The sequence below is a fragment of the Bombina bombina genome, chromosome 6, assembly GCF_027579735.1.
Source record: "Bombina bombina isolate aBomBom1 chromosome 6, aBomBom1.pri, whole genome shotgun sequence".
NCBI classification, from domain to species: domain Eukaryota; kingdom Metazoa; phylum Chordata; class Amphibia; order Anura; family Bombinatoridae; genus Bombina; species Bombina bombina.
In genome coordinates this window covers 794,398,515-794,419,294 of record NC_069504.1, presented here as the reverse complement: position 1 = coordinate 794,419,294, position 20,780 = coordinate 794,398,515, and the positions used below count along the sequence as shown (strand labels likewise).

Below are 20,780 nucleotides of genomic sequence, written 5' to 3'. Positions count from 1 at the left end.
CAGTTCCAACTGTGGAACAAGGTCAGGGGTTTTTACTCAAATCTGTTTGTAGTTCCCAAAGAAGAGGGAACTTTCAGACCAATTCTGGATTTAAAAATTCTAAACAAATTTCTCAGAGTTCCATCGTTCAAAATGGAAACCATTCGAACAATTTTACCTACAATCCAGGAGGGTCAATATATGACTACCATGGATTTAAAGGATGCGTATCTACATATTCCTATCCACAAAGATCATCATCAGTTCCTAAGGTTCGCCTTTCTGGACAAACATTATCAGTTCGTGGCTCTCCCATTCGGACTAGCCACTGCTCCCAGAATTTTCACAAAGGTGCTCGGGTCCCTTCTAGCGGTTCTAAGACCAAGGGGCATTGCAGTGGCACCTTATCTGGACGACATTCTAATTCAAGCGTCGTCTCTTTCCAAGGCAAAGGCTCATACAGACATTGTTCTAGCCTTTCTCAGATCTCACGGGTGGAAGGTGAACGTAGAAAAGAGTTCCCTGTCTCCGTCGACAAGAGTTCCCTTTTTGGGAACAATAATAGATTCTTTTGAAATTAAGATCTTCCTGACAGAAGTCAGAAAGTCAAAGCTTCTAGACGCTTGTCAAGTTCTTCTCTCTATTCTGCAGCCTTCCATAGCTCAGTGCATGGAAGTAGTAGGGTTGATGGTTGCAGCAATGGACATAGTTCCTTTTGCTCAAATTCATCTAAGACCATTACAACTGTGCATGCTCCAGTAGACAGGATCACCTGTCTCAGGGAATGAGTTTCTGCAGACCAAAGTGGGTCATTGTCACGACCGACGCCAGTCTATCAGGCTGGGGCGCGGTCTGGGATTCCCTGAAAACTCAGGGTTTATGGTCTCGGGAAGAGTCTCTTCTCCCGATCAACATCCTGGAACTGAGAGCGATATTCAATGCTCTCCAGGCTTGGCCTCATCTAGCGAAGGCCGGATACATAAGATTCCAGTCAGATAAAATGACGACTGTAGCTTACATCAACCATCAGGGAGGAACAAGGAGTTCCTTGGCGATGAGAGAGGTATCCAAGATCATCAAATGGGCGGAGGATCACTCCTGCCACCTATCTGCAATCCACATCTCAGGAGTAGACAACTGGGAGGCGGATTATCTGAGTCGTCAGATTTTCTATCCGGGGGAGTGGGAACTCCACCCGGAGGTGTTTGCCCAGTTGACTCAATTATGGGGCATTCCAGACATGGATCTGATGGCGTCTCGTCAGAACTTCAAGGTTCCTTGCTACGGGTCAAGCTCCAGGGATCCCAAGGCCACTCTAGTGGATGCATTAGTGGCGCCTTGGTCGTTCAACCTAGCTTATGCGTTTCCACCGTTCCCTCTCCTTCCCGGGCTTGTAGCCAGGATCAAACAGGAGAAGGCCTCGGTGATTCTGATAGCTCCTGAGTGGCCGCGCAGGACTTGGTATGCAGACTTGGTAAATATGTCATCGGCTCCACCATGGAAGCTACCTTTTGAGACAGGATCTTCTAGTACAAAGTCCATTCGAACATCCAAATCTAATTTCTCTGCAGCTGACTGCTTGGAAATTGAACGTTTGATTTTATCCAAGCGTGGGTTTTCAGATTCAGTGATAGATACTCTGGTCCAAGCCAGAAAACCTGTGTCTAGAAAGATTTACCATAAAATATGGAAAAGATATATCTGTTGGTGTGAATCCAAGGGATTCTCCTGGAGTAAGATTAAAATTCCTAAGATCCTCTCCTTTCTCCAAGAAGGTTTGGATAAGGGATTGTCAGCAAGTTCTCTAAAAGGACAGATTTCTGCTTTATCTGTCTTGTTATACAAACGACTGGCAGCTGTGCCAGAGGTACAAGCTTTTGTACAGGCTTTGGTCAGAATCAAACCTGTTTACAGACCCTTGACTCCTCATTGTAGTCTAAATTTAGTTCTTTCAGTTCTTCAGGGGGTTCCGTTTGAACCCTTACATTCCATAGATATCAAGTTCCTATCTTGGAAAGTTCTGTTTTTGGTTGCTATTTCTTCTGCTAGAAGAGTTTCTGAATTATCTGCTTTGCAGTGTGATCCACCCTATTTGGTGTTCCATTCAGATAAGGTTATTTTGCATACCAAGCCTGGTTTTCTTCCAAAAGTTGTTTCCAACAAAAATATTAACCAGGAAATAGTTGTTCCTTCTCTGTGCCCGAATCCAGTTTCAAAGAAGGAACGTTTGTTACACAATTTAGATGTAGTCCGTGCTTTAAAGTTCTATTTAGAAGCAACAAAGAATTTTAGACAAACCTCATCCTTGTTTGTCGTTTACTCTGGTAAGAGGAGAGGACAAAAAGCTATTGCTACCTCTCTTTCTTTATGGCTGAAAAGCATTATCCGATTGGCTTATGAGACTGCCGGACGGCAGCCTCCTGAACGAATCACAGCTCACTCCACTAGGGCTGTGGCTTCCACATGGGCCTTCAAGAACGAGGCTTCTGTTAATCAGATATGTAAGGCAGCGACTTGGTCTTCTCTGCACACTTTTGCCAAATTTTACAAATTTGATATTTTTGCTTCTTCGGAGGCTGTTTTTGGGAGAAAGGTTTTGCAAGCCGTGGTGCCTTCTGTTTAGGTAACCTGATTTAATCAGGTTTGAAAATTTTTTCTTTATACACTACAGTCACCACGGCACCCTATAGTTTCTCCTTTTTCTCCTAACCGTCGGTCGAATGACTGGGGGGCGGAGCCAGAGGGGGAGCTATATGGACAGCTCTTGCTGTGTGCTCTCCTTGCCTTTCCCTGTAGGGGAGGAGAATATCCCACAATGACGCCGTGGACCGGACACACCGTTGGAGAAAGTAATTTATCAGGTAAGCATAAATTCTGTTTTTTTCCATTCAGATAAGGTAGTTTTAGGTACTACATTAGGATTTCTTCCTAAGGTTGTTTCTGATCGGAACATTAATCAGGAGATTAATTAATCAGGAGATTTCTTCCTTGAGTCCTAATCCTTCTTCTCAGAAGGAACGACTCTGTACAATTTGGACGTGGTCCGTGCTTTAAAGTTTTCTCCTGCAGGCGACTAAGGATTTTCGTCAGTCTTTTCTTTGTTTGTGATTTTCTCAGGAAAACATAAGGGACAGAAGGCTACGGCTACTTCTTTCTTTTTAACTGAAGAATATCATTTGTTTTGCATATGAGACTGCTGGACAGCAGCCTCCAGAGAGAGTTACGACTCATTCCACGAGGGCTGTTGCTTACTCTTGGGCATTCACGAATGAAGCTTCTGTGCATCAGATTTGCAAGGCTGCAACTTGGTCCTCTCTTCACACTTTTTCAAAGTTCTTCAAATTTGATACTTTTATTTCGGCTGATGCCGCTTTTGGGAGAAAGGTTCTTCAAGGAGTGGTGCCTTCCGTTTAGGTTACCTGTCTTGTCCCTTCCGTATCATCTGTGTACTCTAGCTTGGGTATTGAATCCCATTAGTAATTAAGATGATCTGTGGACTCATCGTGTCTTTAAAAAGAACAGAAAATTTATGCTTACCTGATAAATGTATTTCTTTTTTGACATGATGAGTCCACGGCCTGACCTGTTCCTTTAGACAGGTTGTGGGTTATTATAAACTCTAGACACCTCTGCACCTTGGCTTTTCTCCAACATAGGTGTGTCCGGTCCACGGCGTCATCCTTACTTGTGGGATATTCTCTTCCCCAACAGGAAATGGCAAAGAGCCCAGCAAAGCTGGTCACATGATCCCTCCTAGGCTCCGCCTACCCCAGTCATTCTCTTTGCCGTTGTACAGGCAACATCTCCACGGAGATGGCTTAGAGTTTTTTAGTGTTTAACTGTAGTTTTTATTATTCAATCAAGAGTTTGTTATTTTAAAATAGTGCTGGTATGTACTATTTACTCTGAAACAGAAAAGAGATGAAGATTTCTGTTTGTAAGAGGAAAATGATTTTAGCAACCGTTACTAAAATCGATGGCTGTTCCACACAGGACTGTTGAGAGGAATTAACTTCAGTTGGGGGAACAGTGAGCAGACTTTTGCTGCTTGAGGTATGACACATTCTAACAAGACGATGTAATGCTGGAAGCTGTCATTTTCCCTATGGGATCCGGTAAGCCATTTTTATTACAGAGTAAATAAGGGCTTCACAAGGGCTTGTTAAGACTGTAGACATTTTCTGGGCTAAATCGATTCATATATAACATATTTAGCCTTGAGGAATCATTTAATCTGGGTATTTTTATAAAAATAATATCGGCAGGCACTGTTTTAGACACCTTATTCTCTAGGGGCTTTCCCTAATCATAGGCAGAGCCTCATTTTCGCGCCGGTATTGCGCACTTGTTTTTGAGAAGCATGACATGCAGTCGCATGTGTGAGGAGCTCTGATACATAAAAAAGACTTTCTGAAGGCGTCATTTGGTATCGTATTCCCCTTTGGGCTTGGTTGGGTCTCAGCAAAGCAGATACCAGGGACTGTAAAGGGGTTAAAGATAAAAACGGCTCCGGTTCCGTTATTTTAAGGGTTAAAGCTTCCAAATTTGGTGTGCAATACTTTTAAGGCTTTAAGACACTGTGGTGAAATTTTGGTGAATTTTGATCAATTCCTTCATACTTTTTCGCAATTGCAGTAATAAAGTGTGTTCAGTTTAAAATTTAAAGTGACAGTAACGGTTTTATTTTAAAACGTTTTTTGTACTTTGTTATCAAGTTTATGCCTGTTTAACATGTCTGAACTACCAGATAGACTGTGTTCTGAATGTGGGGAAGCCAAGGTTCCTTCTCATTTAAATAGATGTGATTTATGTGACACTGAAAATGATGCCCAAGATGATTCCTCAAGTGAGGGGAGTAAGCATGGTACTGCATCATTCCCTCCTTCGTCTACACCAGTCTTGCCCACTCAGGAGGCCCCTAGTACATCTAGCGCGCCAATACTCCTTACTATGCAACAATTAACGGCTGTAATGGATAATTCTATCAAAAACATTTTAGCCAAAATGCCCACTTATCAGCGTAAGCGCGACTGCTCTGTTTTAGATACTGAAGAGCATGAGGACGCTGATGATAATGGTTCTGATATGCCCCTACACCAGTCTGAGGGGGCCAGGGAGGTTTTGTCTGAGGGAGAAATTTCAGATTCAGGGAAAATTTCTCAACAAGCTGAACCCGATGTGATTACATTTAAATTTAAGTTGGAACATCTCCGCGCTCTGCTTAAGGAGGTGTTATCCACTCTGGATGATTGTGAGAATTTGATCATCCCAGAGAAACTATGTAAAATGGACAAGTTCCTAGAGGTCCCGGGGCCCCCAGAAGCTTTTCCTATACCCAAGCGGGTGGCGGACATTGTAAATAAAGAATGGGAAAGGCCCGGTATACCTTTCGTCCCTCTCCCCATATTTAAAAAATTGTTTCCCATGGTCGACCCCAGAAAGGACTTATGGCAGACAGTCCCCAAGGTCGAGGGGGCGGTTTCTACTTTAAACAAACGCACCACTATACCCATAGAAGATAGTTGTGCTTTCAAAGATCCTATGGATAAAAAATTAGAAGGTTTGCTTAAAAAGATGTTTGTTCAGCAAGGTTACCTTCTACAACCAATTTCATGCATTGTCCCTGTCACTACAGCCGCGTGTTTCTGGTTCGATGAGCTAGAAAAGGCGATCGATAGTGATTCTCCTCCTTATGAGGAGATAATGGACAGAATCCGTGCTCTCAAATTGGCTAATTCTTTCACCCTAGACGCCACTTTGCAATTGGCTAGGTTAGCGGCGAAAAATTCTGGGTTTGCTATTGTGGCGCGCAGAGCGCTTTGGTTGAAATCTTGGTCAGCGGATGCGTCTTCCAAGAACAAATTGCTTAACATTCCTTTCAAGGGGAAAACGCTGTTTGGCCCTGACTTGAAAGAGATTATCTCTGATATCACTGGGGGAAAGGGCCACGCCCTTCCTCAGGATAGGTCTTTCAAGGCCAAAAATAAACCTAATTTTCGTCCCTTTCGTAGAAACGGACCAGCCCCAAGTGCTACGTCCTCTAAGCAAGAGGGTAATACTTCTCAAGCCAAGCCAGCCTGGAGACCAATGCAAGGCTGGAACAAGGGAAAGCAGGCCAAGAAGCCTGCCACTGCTACCAAGACAGCATGAAATGTTGGCCCCCGATCCGGGACTGGATCTGGTGGGGGGCAGACTCTCTCTCTTCGCTCAGGCTTGGGCAAGAGATGTTCTGGATCCTTGGGCACTAGAAATAGTCTCCCAAGGTTATCTTCTGGAATTCAAGGGGCCTCCCCCAAGGGGGAGGTTCCACAGGTCTCAATTGTCTTCAGACCACATAAAGAGACAGGCATTCTTACATTGTGTAGAAGACCTGTTAAAAATGGGAGTGATTCATCCTGTTCCATTAGGAGAACAAGGGATGGGGTTCTACTCCAATCTGTTCGTAGTTCCCAAAAAAGAGGGAACGTTCAGACCAATCTTGGATCTCAAGATCCTAAACAAGTTTCTCAAGGTTCCATCGTTCAAAATGGAAACTATTCGAACAATTCTTCCTTCCATCCAGGAAGGTCAATTCATGACCACGGTGGATTTAAAGGATGCGTATCTACATATTCCTATCCACAAGGAACATCATCGGTTCCTAAGGTTCGCATTCCTGGACAAGCATTACCAGTTCGTGGCACTTCCTTTCGGATTAGCCACTGCTCCAAGGATTTTCACAAAGGTACTAGGGTCCCTTCTAGCGGTACTAAGACCAAGGGGCATTGCAGTAGTACCTTACTTGGACGACATTCTGATTCAAGCGTCGTCCCTTCCTCAAGCAAAGGCTCACACGGACATAGTCCTGGCCTTTCTCAGATCTCACGGATGGAAAGTGAACGTAGAAAAGAGTTCTCTATCTCCGTCAACAAGGGTTCCCTTCTTGGGAACAATAATAGACTCCTTAGAAATGAGGATTTTTCTGACAGAGGCCAGAAAAACAAAACTTCTAAACTCTTGTCAAACACTTCATTCCGTTCCTCTTCCTTCCATAGCGCAGTGCATGGAAGTAATAGGTTTGATGGTAGCGGCAATGGACATAGTTCCTTTTGCGCGCATTCATCTAAGACCTATTACAACTGTGCATGCTCAGTCAGTGGAATGGGGACTATACAGACTTGTCTCCGACGATTCAAGTAAATCAGAGGACCAGAGACTCACTCCGTTGGTGGCTGTCCCTGGACAACCTGTCACAAGGGATGACCTTCCGCAGACCAGAGTGGGTCATTGTCACGACCGACGCCAGTCTGATGGGCTGGGGCGCGGTCTGGGGACCCCTGAAAGCTCAGGGTCTTTGGTCTCGGGAAGAATCTCTTCTACTGATAAATATTCTGGAACTGAGAGCGATATTCAATGCTCTCAAGGCTTGGCCTCAGCTAGCAAAGGCCAAGTTCATACGGTTTCAATCAGACAACATGACGACTGTTGCGTACATCAACCATCAGGGGGGAACAAGGAGTTCCCTGGCGATGGAAGAAGTGACCAAAATCATTCAATGGGCGGAGACTCACTCCTGCCACCTGTCTGCAATCCACATTCCAGGAGTGGAAAATTGGGAAGCGGATTTTCTGAGTCGTCAGACATTACATCCGGGGGAGTGGGAACTCCATCCGGAAATCTTTGCCCAAATTACTCAATTGTGGGGCATTCCAGACATGGATCTGATGGCCTCTCGTCAGAACTTCAAGGTTCTTTGCTACGGGTCCAGATCCAGGGATCCCAAGGCGACTCTAGTAGATGCACTAGTAGCACCTTGGACCTTCAAACTAGCTTATGTATTCCCGCCGTTTCCTCTCATCCCCAGGCTGGTAGCCAGGATCAATCAGGAGAGGGCGTCGGTGATCTTGATAGCCCCTGCGTGGCCACGCAGGACTTGGTATGCAGATCTGGTGGATATGTCATCGGCTCCACCATGGAAGCTACCTTTGAGACGAGACCTTCTTGTTCAAGGTCCGTTCGAACATCCGAATCTGGTCTCACTCCAGCTGACTGCTTGGAGATTGAACGCTTGATCTTATCAAAATGAGGGTTCTCAGATTCTGTTATTGATACTCTTGTTCAGGCCAGAAAGCCTGTAACTAGAAAAATTTACCACAAAATATGGAAAAAATATATCTGTTGGTGTGAATCTAAAGGATTCCCTTGGAACAAGGTAAAGATTCCTAAGATTCTATCCTTTCTTCAAGAAGGATTGGAGAAAGGATTATCGGCAAGTTCCTTGAAGGGACAGATTTCTGCCTTGTCTGTGTTACTTCACAAAAAGCTGGCAGCTGTGCCAGATGTTCAAGCCTTTGTTCAGGCTCTGGTTAGAATCAAGCCTGTTTACAAACCTTTGACTCCTCCTTGGAGTCTCAACTTAGTTCTTTCAGTTCTTCAGGGGGTTCCGTTTGAACCCTTGCATTCCGTTGATATTAAGTTATTATCTTGGAAAGTTTTGTTTTTGGTTGCAATTTCTTCTGCTAGAAGAGTTTCAGAATTATCTGCTCTGCAGTGTTCTCCTCCTTATCTGGTTTTCCATGCAGATAAGGTGGTTTTACGTACTAAACCTGTTTTTCTTCCGAAAGTTGTTTCTAACAAAAACATTAACCAGGAGATAGTCGTGCCTTCGTTGTGTCCGAATCCAGTTTCAAAGAAGGAACGTTTGTTGCACAATTTGGATGTTGTTCGCGCTCTAAAATTCTATTTAGATGCTACAAAGGATTTTAGACAAACATCTTCCTTGTTTGTTGTTTATTCTGGTAAAAGGAGAGGTCAAAAAGCAACTTCTACCTCTCTCTCTTTTTGGATTAAAAGCATCATCAGATTGGCTTATGAGACTGCCGGACGGCAGCCTCCTGAAAGAATCACAGCTCATTCCACTAGGGCTGTGGCTTCCACATGGGCCTTCAAGAACGAGGCTTCTGTTGATCAGATATGTAGGGCAGCGACTTGGTCTTCACTGCACACTTTTACCAAATTTTACAAGTTTGATACTTTTGCTTCTTCTGAGGCTATTTTTGGGAGAAAGGTTTTGCAAACCGTGGTGCCTTCCATTTAGGTGACCTGATTTGCTCCCTCCCTTCATCCGTGTCCTAAAGCTTTGGTATTGGTTCCCACAAGTAAGGATGACGCCGTGGACCGGACACACCTATGTTGGAGAAAACAGAATTTATGTTTACCTGATAAATTACTTTCTCCAACGGTGTGTCCGGTCCACGGCCCGCCCTGGTTTTTTAATCAGGTCTGATAATTTATTTTCTTTAACTACAGTCACCACGGTATCATATGGTTTCTCCTATGCAAATATTCCTCCTTTACGTCGGTCGAATGACTGGGGTAGGCGGAGCCTAGGAGGGATCATGTGACCAGCTTTGCTGGGCTCTTTGCCATTTCCTGTTGGGGAAGAGAATATCCCACAAGTAAGGATGACGCCGTGGACCGGACACACCGTTGGAGAAAGTAATTTATCAGGTAAACATAAATTCTGTTTTCCTTTCTCTTCCTAACTTTGGTTGAATGACTGAAGTGGGAGGTAAGGGAAGAGCTATTTAACAGCTCTGCTGTGGTGCTCTTTGCCGCCTCCTGCTGACCAAGAGGTTAATATCCCATTAGTAATTAAGATGATCCGTGGATTCATCGTGTCAAAAAGAAATACATTTATCGGGTAAGCATACATTTTCTTTCGCACTGGTTTGGGATTCCTTCCCAAGGTAGTGTTGAGTCATAACATTAATCAGCAAATAGTAGTTCCTTCCTTGTGTCCTAACCCCTCTTCTTTGAAGGAGAAGTTACTTCATAATCTAGATGTGGTTCGGGCCTTGAAGTTTTATCTTCAAGCCACGAAGGAGTTCAGACAGACGTCTTCCTTATTTGTTGTGTATTCTGAAAGGCGCAGGGGGCAAAAAACCTCTGCGACTTCTCTTTCTTTTTGGTTGAGGAGTATGATCCGTCTGGCATATGAGACAGTGGGACACAAGCCTCCTCAGAGGATTACGGCTCACTCGACTAGAGCTGTGGCCTCTTCTTGGGCCTTTAAGAATGAGGCTTTTATGGAGCAGATTTGGAAGGCGGCCACCTGGTCTTCCTTACATACTTTTGCTAAATTTTTACAAATTTGACGTGGGGGAGGTATTTAAGCCTTTGGCTGGGGTGTCTTTGCCTCCTCCTGGTGGCCAGGTTCTGTATTCCAACAAGTGATGAATGAAGCAGTGGACTATCCCCCCACAGATGGAAATGAAATGATCAGGTAAGCTTTTTGGGGGGTAAATTTACAATAATTTCACAATTCTGTGAATAAATAGCTGGTTGAAACAGTTATCCACTGAAAGCTATTTTTATGTTATAAATAATATAGTTCCCATAGGTAAATTAAAAAACAAGGCTTTATTTCTGTTTAAATGGAGTGATATTAAAAATGCTAAAATTCTCAGGTACTTTGAGCAAGTTTTTCTCTAAAATTTCCGTCAGTGAAGGGGTTAATATTTTGTATTACAATCTCAGTGTTTTGTGTCCCTTTAAATCTTTAGTCTCTGAACATTTTACACACATACAAACACACCTCTTTTGGTACTTTTTACATATTAAGAAGTGCTTGCAAAATAGATAATGGCACAGTTAATTGTCATTATCTAACCTGGCACTGTTTTATAAGATGTCCTATGTACAAAGGTTTATAGATCATAAAAGGTTTTATCAATATGTATAATATTCTCGAGGAGGAGAATAAGGCAGACAAACAAATGTGTGCATAAATGTGCTCTGAAATGATGTATTTTTTCATTTACATTCTCTTTAAATTGCTTTGCATGTTATTTTTTCCCAGAAACTCAGTCTAGCAATGAAGAGATTGATTCTGCAAACAGCTCTAAAAAGAAAGTGATGTTTGAAGACCACCTGGGATCAAAACTGTCCCACCAAACGCTTACATCTTGCCAGTCCCTAGAGAAAGAGCCACCCCCTGTCACTCACCCCAACCCTTACCTCCGACCTGCGCTGAAGAAGACCCCAAAGAGAGAAACTGTTCTATTTGGGGTAGGTTTTAGTTTTTGCCATTTGTTTTTTAACAAAGGCTACCAAGAGAATGAAGTACAATTGATACTACAAGTAAATTGAAAAGTCTCTTAAAAGTGCAAGCTCTATCTGAACCACTAGGGTTTAATTCAGTTTCATGTCCCTTTTAAAGGACATGGAAGAGGAAAAAAAATATCAAATAGAACATGCAGATTTCAGAAGACTTTATATTTTACTTCCATGATCAAATTTACGTTGTATTAGTTAGGGACAGTCAAGTCAAAATTAAACACTCATTCAGATAGAGCACACAATTTTAAATAACTTTCCAATTTACTTCCAATATCAGTATGTGCACAATCCTTTTTTATATTTACACTTTCTGAGGCACCTGCTCCTACTGAGCATGTGCAATAATTCATAGATTATACAAATATACATTTTGTGATTGGCTGATGGCTGTCACATGATGCATTAGGAAAGAAAATGTAGCAAACTTTGAAATTTGTTAGAAAAAAAATCTACTTGTACAGATTACTTTTTTTCACTGTTCTAAAGTAGAGCAAATATATTGTTTTGACTGATTTATTTATATTGTAGATTCTGCCTTGTGTCCCATTTTATTTATTTTCTCCATACTCCTCTTCATTCTACATTTCAATCCATTCTCTCAATCATTTTAAAGGGACATGAACCCCAACATTTTTATTTTCATGTTTCAGGTAGAACATAAAATTTTAAAAAACTTGCCATTTTACTTCTGTTATCAAATTTGCTCCTTTCTCTTGATATCCTTTGTTGAAGAAGCAGCAATGCACTACTGGGAGCGAGCTGAACACATCTGTGTGACAATAAACTCTGCACATAAATTCCTTGTCTAAATAAAGAAACGTTTTTATGCCACTGATATAAGTAGGAAACTTCCAAAAATTCTTTAAGAGCCCCTAAAGTCAAAATTAAAGTTTCATGATTCAGATAGAGCATGCAATTTAGAAGAACTTTCCAATTTACTTCTATTATTTTACATTCTTTTTATATGCACACTTTTTGAGACTCCAGCTCCTACTAAAAAAGGGCACAGTTTATATATATATATATATATATATATATATATATATATATATATATATAAGTACTTTGGTATTGGTTGATGGCTGTCACGAGATACAGGGGGAGGGAAATTTGTATTAACTTTGAATTTGAAATCAGTAGAATATTTTCTTGAAAATTTCAGTTCTACTGTATTATAATTTTATTGTCTTTGACAATTATTCAATTCTACTTTATTCAGTGGTACTTTAAAGTGTGCTCTTTCTAAATTTTGAAAGAAAAAAATGGGTTTCATGTCCCTTTAAACAACTTTCCAATTTACGTACATTATCTACTTTTCTCCATTCTCTTGATATCTTTTGTTGAAAAGCCTTTTTGAAATAGGCTCAGTAGATGCTGATTGGTGGCTGCACATAGATGCCTTGTGTGATTGGCTCACCCCTGTGTGTTGCTATTTCTTCAACAAATGATACCTTAAGAATAAAGCAAATTGCAGTAGATTCTAGAAGCAAATTCGAATTTAGTTTAAAAACAAAATTTATGCTTACCTGATAAAAAATTTTCTGGGCATGGAGAGTCCACAACTTCATTCCAATTACTAGTGGGATATTCAACTCCTGTCCAGCAGGAGGAGGCAAAGAGCACCCCAGCAAAGCTGTTAAGTGTAACGTTCCTTACCCATAATCCCCAGTCATTCAGCCGAAGGAAATGGAAAAAGAAGAAACACAAAGGTATAGAGGTGCCTGAGGTTTACTCAAAATATACAAAAAGCATAAATTTTGTTGTCTTTCCTATGGCATGGAGAGTCCACAACTTCATTCCAATTACTAGTGGGAATCAATACCCAAGCTAGAGAACACAGAATGAAAAGAGAGGGATAAAAAAAGGCAGGAGGACCTAAACAGAAGGCACCACCGCTTGAAGAACCTTTCTCCCAAAAGAGGCCTCAGCCACCTTGCAAATCTTTTCCACAGAAGCTTCATTTTTGAAAGCCCAAGTTGAAGAGACAGCCCTAGTGGAATGAGCCGTAATTCAGGAGGCTGCTGTCCAGCTGTCTCATAAGCAAAACGAATAATACTTCTTAACCAGAGGGAAAGGGTAGTAGAAGTGGCCTTCTTACCCTTATGCTTTCTAGATAAAAACCACAAACCGGAAGAAGATTTCCAAAAATCTTTAGTTACTTGAAGGTAAAATTTTAGAGCTCGCACAACATCCAGGTTATGCAAAAGACGTTCCTTATGGGAAAAAGGATTATGACAAAAAGAAGGAACAACAATTTCCTATTTAATGTTTCGATCCGACACCACCTTAGGGAAAAAACCCAATTTAGTATGAAGGACCGCATTATCTGCATGAAAAATAAGGTACGGTGAATCACACTGCTGAGCCGAAAGCTCAGAAACTCTGCGAGCGACAGAAATAAAGATAACTATTTCATATCAACAACATGCATCGGCTCAAACGGAGCCTGCTTCAAAACTTTATGAATGAGGTTAAGGCTCCAAGGAGGAGCAACAGGTTTAAACAAAGGCCTGGTTCTGACCAGAGCCTGAACAAAAGCTTGAACGTATGGCAAATCTGCTAGACGTTTGGGCAAAAGAATAGACAGTGCAGAAATCTGACCCTTCAGAGTACTGACTGACAAACCTTTCTCCAGGCCCTCCTGAAGGAAAGAAAATGGGGGGAACCCTCATCCGGCTCCAGGAGAAACACTTAGATATGCACCAATAAAGATATTTACGCCCTACCTTATAAAAAAAAATCCTGCTAGTAATAGGTTTACGAGCCTGAAGCATAGTATCAATGCCCGCTTCAGAAAAACCAAGTCTAGACAGAACTAGGCGTTCAATCTCCAAGCAGTCATCTTCAGAGAATCCCGATTTGGATGGAGGAATGGACCCTGAATTAGATGGTACTTCCTCAGAGGTAACCTCCAAGGTGGAAGAGATGACATCTTCACCAGATCCTGCGAGGCCATGCAGGAGTTATTAGAATTGCTGATGTTCTCTCCAGTTTGATACGAGCAATGACTCGTGGAAGGAGAGCAAAAGGCAGAAACTGGTATGCCAGAGAGAAGATCCAAGGAACCACTAGAGCGTCTTATCAGAGCGGCCTGAGGATTTCTTGACCTTGAAATCAAAAGAAACACTCTGTGTCAATAGTTTGAAACACCCCAATAATAATTGAGAAAATAAAACTATGTCCCTTTAAGAGAGAGAGTAACCGATATGTAACTTGAGAGGAGTGATCCGTTAAAGCATATAAAGCAGAAAATTTATATAAGAATATATAAATAAAGATCCCTTACACCTCTATACCTCAGCAAGCTGAGGAGTCTTAACACACTGGGACCGGAGTTGTACTAGTAAATGCAGGGAGACTGTCGCATGCTGCAGATCCGCTGTGAAAATGGCTGTCAGACCTGAATGCTGAGAGAAAACCGGATCGAAAAACTATAGCAGAGCCAGAAAAGCGAGATCCCTTCGCTAAGAGACACACACTGCCTTTTACTCCGCTCTTAATAAAGAAGAGCGGAGGTCACGTGACCGCACCTCAGAAAAGAAACTGTGCTACGAAAAGGCACGCATGTCTGTTTCTCAGATAATGAAGAAACCGATATTAAAAATAACCGTTATGTCATTAAAACCCCATTCTTTTTAGGGAAGCAGAAATAAAGACGACATAAAGCTCCTAGACCCTAATTAACCCTTCAGCCAGTCTCTCTGTTAAAAAAAAGGGAAACATTAACCCTTTATGGATTCGCACACATCAGTGCCTGCCCAACTGTTAACCCCTAAAGGTCATATACTTGTCCCAGATGATGATCCACTAGAGGAATTCACCTCCAAAGTGCTGTGGATCCAGCTGCAGGGCAGGAACAGCTTCTTAGGTGTGATAGACACTCCACTCTCTATCAGGTACCTTAAGAAAAAGAAAGAACAGAGTAACCAACCCTGGCTTTCTATGAAGGGGTAGCAATAATGTTAGAAATAAAGCAAAGACAACCTCTCCGCTTTCTAACTGCTAATAGCCACCATTACTCTTACTAAAGAGATTGACATGGATACAGCATAGCCCCTAATCCTTGCTTGCAGGGAAAAGTACCCATAAAAGGATTAAATATCTTCAGACACCATCTTCGTACATCCTTCATTGACAAAGGCATGACGGGGGATTATGGGTAAGGGAAGTTACACTTAAAGGGACACTGACCCCAAAAATTTTCTTTCGTGATTCAGATAGAGTATGCAATTTTAAGCAACTTTCTAATTTACTCCTATTATCAATGTTTCTCCAACATAGGTGTGTCCGGTCCACGGCGTCATCCTTACTTGTGGGATATTCTCTTCCCCAACAGGAAATGGCAAAGAGCCCAGCAAAGCTGGTCACATGATCCCTCCTAGGCTCCGCCTACCCCAGTCATTCTCTTTGCCGTTGTACAGGCAACATCTCCACGGAGATGGCTTAGAGTTTTTTAGTGTTTAACTGTAGTTTTTCATTATTCAATCAAGAGTTTGTTATTTTCAAATAGTGCTGGTACGTACTATTTACTCAGAAACAGAAAAGAGATGAAGAATTCTGTTTGTATGAGGAAAATGATTTTAGCAACCGTAACTAAAATCCATGGCTGTTCCACACAGGACTGTTGAGAGCAATTAACTTCAGTTGGGGGAACAGTGTGCAGTCTCTTACTGCTTGAGGTATGACACATTCTAACAAGACGATGTAATGCTGGAAGCTGTCATTTTCCCTATGGGATCCGGTAAGCCATGTTTATTACGATTGTAAATAAGGGCTTCACAAGGGCTTATTTAAACTGTAGACTTTTTCTGGGCTAAATCGATTGATTATTAACACATATTTAGCCTTGAGGAATCATTTTTTATGGGTATTTTGATATAATAATATCGGCAGGCACTGTTTTAGACACCTTATTCTTTAGGGGCTTTCCCAAAGCATAGGCAGAGTCTCATTTTCGCGCCGGTGTTGCGCACTTGTTTTTGAGAGGCATGGCATGCAGTCGCATGTGAGAGGAGCTCTGATACTTATAAAAGACTTCTGAAGGCGTCATTTGGTATCGTATTCCCCTTTGGGTTTGGTTGGGTCTCAGCAAAGCAGATACCAGGGACTGTAAAGGGGTTTAAAGCTTAAAACGGCTCCGGTTCCGTTATTTTAAGGGTTAAAGCTTCCAAAATTGGTGTGCAATATTTTCAAAGCTTTAAGACGCTGTGGTGAAAATTTGGTGAATTTTGAACAATTCCTTCATGTTTTTTCGCAATTGCAGTAATAAAGTGTGTTCAGTTTAAAATTTAAAGTGACAGTAACGGTTTTATTTTAAAACGTTTTTTGTACTTTCTGTTCAAGTTTATGCCTGTTTAACATGTCTGAACTACCAGATAGACTGTGTTCTGAATGTGGGGAAGCCAGAATTCCTATTCATTTAAATAAATGTGATTTATGTGATAATGACAATGATGCCCAAGATGATTCCTCAAGTGAGGGGAGTAAGCATGGTACTGCATCATTCCCTCCTTCGTCTACACGAGTCTTGCCCACTCAGGAGGCCCCTAGTACATCTAGCGCGCCAATACTCCTTACTATGCAACAATTAACGGCTGTAATGGATAATTCTGTCAAAAACATTTTAGCCAAAATGAACCCTTGTCAGCGTAAGCGTGGCTGCTCTGTTTTAGTTACTGAAGAGCATGACGACGCTGATATTAATATCTCTGAAGGGCCCCTAACCCAATCTGAGGGGGCCAGGGAGGTTTTGTCTGAGGGAGAAATTACTGATTTAGGGAACATTTCTCAGCAGGCTGAATCTGATGTGATTACATTTAAATTTAAATTGGAACATCTCCGCATTTTGCTTAAGGAGGTATTATCCACTCTGGATGATTGTGAAAATTTAGTCATCCCAGAGAAACTATGTAAAATGGACAAGTTCCTAGAGGTGCCGGGGCTCCCAGAAGCTTTTCCTATACCCAAGCGGGTGGCGGACATTGTTAATAAAGAATGGGAAAGGCCCGGTATTCCTTTCGTCCCTCCCCCCATATTTAAAAAATTGTTTCCTATGGTCGACCCCAGAAAGGACTTATGGCAGTCAGTCCCCAAGGTCGAGGGAGCGGTTTCTACTTTAAACAAACGCACCACTATTCCCATAGAGGATAGTTGTGCTTTCAAAGATCCTATGGATAAAAAATTAGAAGGTTTGCTTAAAAAGATGTTTGTTCAGCAGGGTTACCTTCTACAACCCATTTCATGCATTGTCCCTGTCACTACTGCCGCATATTTCTGGTTTGATGAACTGCTTAAGGTGCTCGATAGTGACTCTCCTCCTTATGAGGAGATTATGGACAGAATCAATGCTCTCAAATTGGCTAATTCTTTCACTCTAGACGCCTCTTTGCAATTGGCTAAGTTAGCGGCTAAGAACTCTGGGTTTGCTATTGTGGCGCGCAGAGCGCTTTGGTTGAAATCTTGGTCGGCTGATGCGTCTTCCAAGAACAAGCTACTAAACATTCCTTTCAAGGGGAAAACGTTGTTTGGTCCTGACTTGAAAGAGATTATCTCTGATATCACTGGGGGTAAGGGCCATGCCCTTCCTCAGGATCGGCCTTTCAAGGCAAAAAATAGACCTAATTTTCGTCCCTTTCGTAAAAACGGACCAGCCCAAGGTGCTACGTCCTCTAAGCAAGAGGGTAATACTTCTCAGGCCAAGCCAGCTTGGAGACCAATGCAAGGCTGGAACAAGGGAAAGCAGGCCAAGAAACCTGCCACTGCTACCAAGACAGCATGAAATATTGGCCCCCGATCCGGGACCGGATCTGGTGGGGGGCAGACTCTCTCTCTTCGCTCAGGCTTGGGCAAGAGATGTTCTGGATCCTTGGGCGCTAGAAATAGTCTCCCAGGGTTATCTTCTGGAATTCAAGGGACTTCCCCCAAGGGGGAGGTTCCACAGGTCGCAGTTGTCTTCAGACCACATAAAAAGACAGGCGTTCTTACATTGTGTAGAAGACCTGTTAAAAATGGGAGTGATTCATCCTGTTCCATTAAGAGAACAGGGGATGGGGTTCTACTCCAATCTGTTCATAGTTCCCAAAAAAGAGGGAACGTTCAGACCAATCCTAGATCTCAAGATCTTAAACAAATTTCTCAAGGTCCCATCGTTCAAGATGGAAACCATCCGAACTATCCTTCCTTCCATCCAGGAAGGTCAATTCATGACCACGGTGGATTTAAAGGATGCGTATCTACATATTCCTATCCACAAGGAACATCATCGGTTCCTAAGGTTTGCATTCCTGGACAAACATTACCAGTTCGTGGCGCTTCCTTTCGGATTAGCCACTGCTCCAAGGATTTTCACAAAGGTACTAGGGTCCCTTCTAGCGGTGCTAAGACCAAGGGGCATTGCAGTAGTACCTTACCTGGACGACATTCTGATTCAAGCGTCGTCCCTTCCTCAAGCAAAGGCTCACACGGACATTGTCCTGGCCTTTCTCAGATCTCACGGCTGGAAAGTGAACGTGGAAAAGAGTTCTCTATCCCCGTCAACAAGGGTTCCCTTCTTGGGAACAATTATAGACTCCTTAGAAATGAGGATCTTTCTAACAGAGGCCAGAAAAACAAAGCTTCTGGACTCTTGTCGGATACTTCATTCCGTTCCTCTTCCTTCCATAGCTCAGTGCATGGAAGTGATCGGGTTGATGGTGGCGGCGATGGACATAGTTCCTTTTGCGCGCATTCATCTAAGACCATTACAACTGTGCATGCTCAGTCAGTGGAATGGGGACTATACAGACTTGTCTCCGAAGATACAAGTAAATCAGAAGACCAGAGACTCACTCCGTTGGTGGCTGTCCCTGGACAATCTGTCTCAAGGGATGATGTTCCACAGACCAGAGTGGGTCATTGTCACGACCGACGCCAGTCTGATAGGCTGGGGCGCGGTCTGGGGATCCCTGAAAGCTCAGGGTCTTTGGTCTCGGGAAGAATCTCTTCTACCGATAAATATTCTGGAACTGAGAGCGATATTCAATGCTCTCCAGGCCTGGCCCCAGCTTGCGAGGACCAGGTTCATACGGTTTCAATCAGACAACATGACGACTGTTGCGTACATCAACCATCAGGGGGGAACAAGGAGTTCCCTAGCGATGGAAGAAGTAACCAAAATAATTCTTTGGGCGGAGTCTCACTCCTGCCACCTGTCTGCTATCCACATCCCAGGAGTGGAAAATTGGGAAGCGGATTTTCTGAGTCGGCAGACATTGCATCCGGGGGAGTGGGAACTCCATCCGGAAATCTTTGCCCAAGTCACTCACCTGTGGGGCATTCCAGACATGGATCTGATGGCCTCTCGTCAGAACTTCAAAGTTCCTTGCTACGGGGCCAGATCCAGGGATCCCAAGGCGGCTCTAGTGGATGCACTAGTGGCACCTTGGACCTTCAAACTAGCTTATGTGTTCCCGCCATTTCCTCTCATCCCCAGGCTGATAGCCAGGATCAAGCAGGAGAGGGCGTCGGTGATCTTGATAGCTCCTGCGTGGCCACGCAGGACTTGGTATGCAGATCTGGTAAATATGTCATCGGCTCCACCTTGGAAGCTACCTTTGAGACGAGACCTTCTTGTTCAGGGTCCGTTCGAACATCCGAATCTGGTTTCACTCCAGCTGACTGCTTGGAGATTGAACGCTTGATTTTATCGAAGCGAGGATTCTCAGATTCTGTTGTCGATACTCTTGTTCAGGCCAGAAAGCCTGTGACTAGAAAGATTTACCACAAAATTTGGAAAAAATATATCTGTTGGTGTGAATCTAAAGGATTCCCTTGGGACAAGGTTAAGATTCCTAGGATTCTATCCTTCCTTCAAGAAGGATTGGAAAAAGGATTATCTGCAAGTTCCCTGAAGGGACAGATTTCTGCCTTGTCGGTATTACTTCACAAAAAGCTGGCAGCTGTGCCAGATGTTCAAGCCTTTGTGCAGGCTCTGGTTAGAATCAAGCCTGTTTACAAACCTTTGACTCCTCCTTGGAGTCTCAATTTAGTTCTTTCAGTTCTTCAGGGGGTTCCGTTTGAACCCTTACATTCCGTTGATATTAAGTTATTATCTTGGAAAGTTTTGTTTTTAGTTGCGATTTCTTCTGCCAGAAGAGTCTCAGAATTATCTGCTCTGCAGTGTTCTCCTCCTTATCTGGTGTTCCATGCAGATAAGGTGGTTTTACGTACTAAACCTGGTTTTCTTCCAAAAGTTGTTTCTAACAAAAACATTAACCAGGAGATTATCGTACCTTCTCTGTGTCCGAAACCAGTTTCAAAGAAGGAACGTTTGTTGCACAATTTGGATGTTGTTCGCGCTCTAAAATTCTATTTAGATGCTACAAAGGATTTTAGACAAACATCTTCCTTGTTTGTTGTTTATTCAGGTAAAAGGAGAGGTCAAAAAGCAACTTCTACCTCTCTCTCTTTTTGGATTAAAAGCATCATCAGATTGGCTTACGAGACTGCCGGACGGCAGCCTCCCGAAAGAATCACAGCTCATTCCACTAGGGCTGTGGCTTCCACATGGGCCTTCAAGAACGAGGCTTCTGTTGATCAGATATGTAGGGCAGCGACTTGGTCTTCACTGCACACTTTTACCAAATTTTACAAGTTTGATACTTTTGCTTCTTCTGAGGCTATTTTTGGGAGAAAGGTTTTGCAAGCCGTGGTGCCTTCCATTT

At 42.8% G+C, this 20,780-nt stretch overlaps 1 protein-coding gene across 1 annotated transcript in view; it reads left to right on the top strand.

Annotated features, from left to right (window-relative positions):
* The window catches only part of CDCA2 (cell division cycle associated 2), a 191,233-nt gene that overhangs the window by 81,747 nt on the left and 88,706 nt on the right, over positions 1–20,780 (top strand). The window contains exon 7 of the mRNA XM_053718112.1: positions 10,820–11,028. Within this exon, the coding sequence (XP_053574087.1) occupies positions 10,820–11,028 (209 nt within the window). The remainder of the gene's footprint in view (positions 1–10,819; positions 11,029–20,780) is intronic.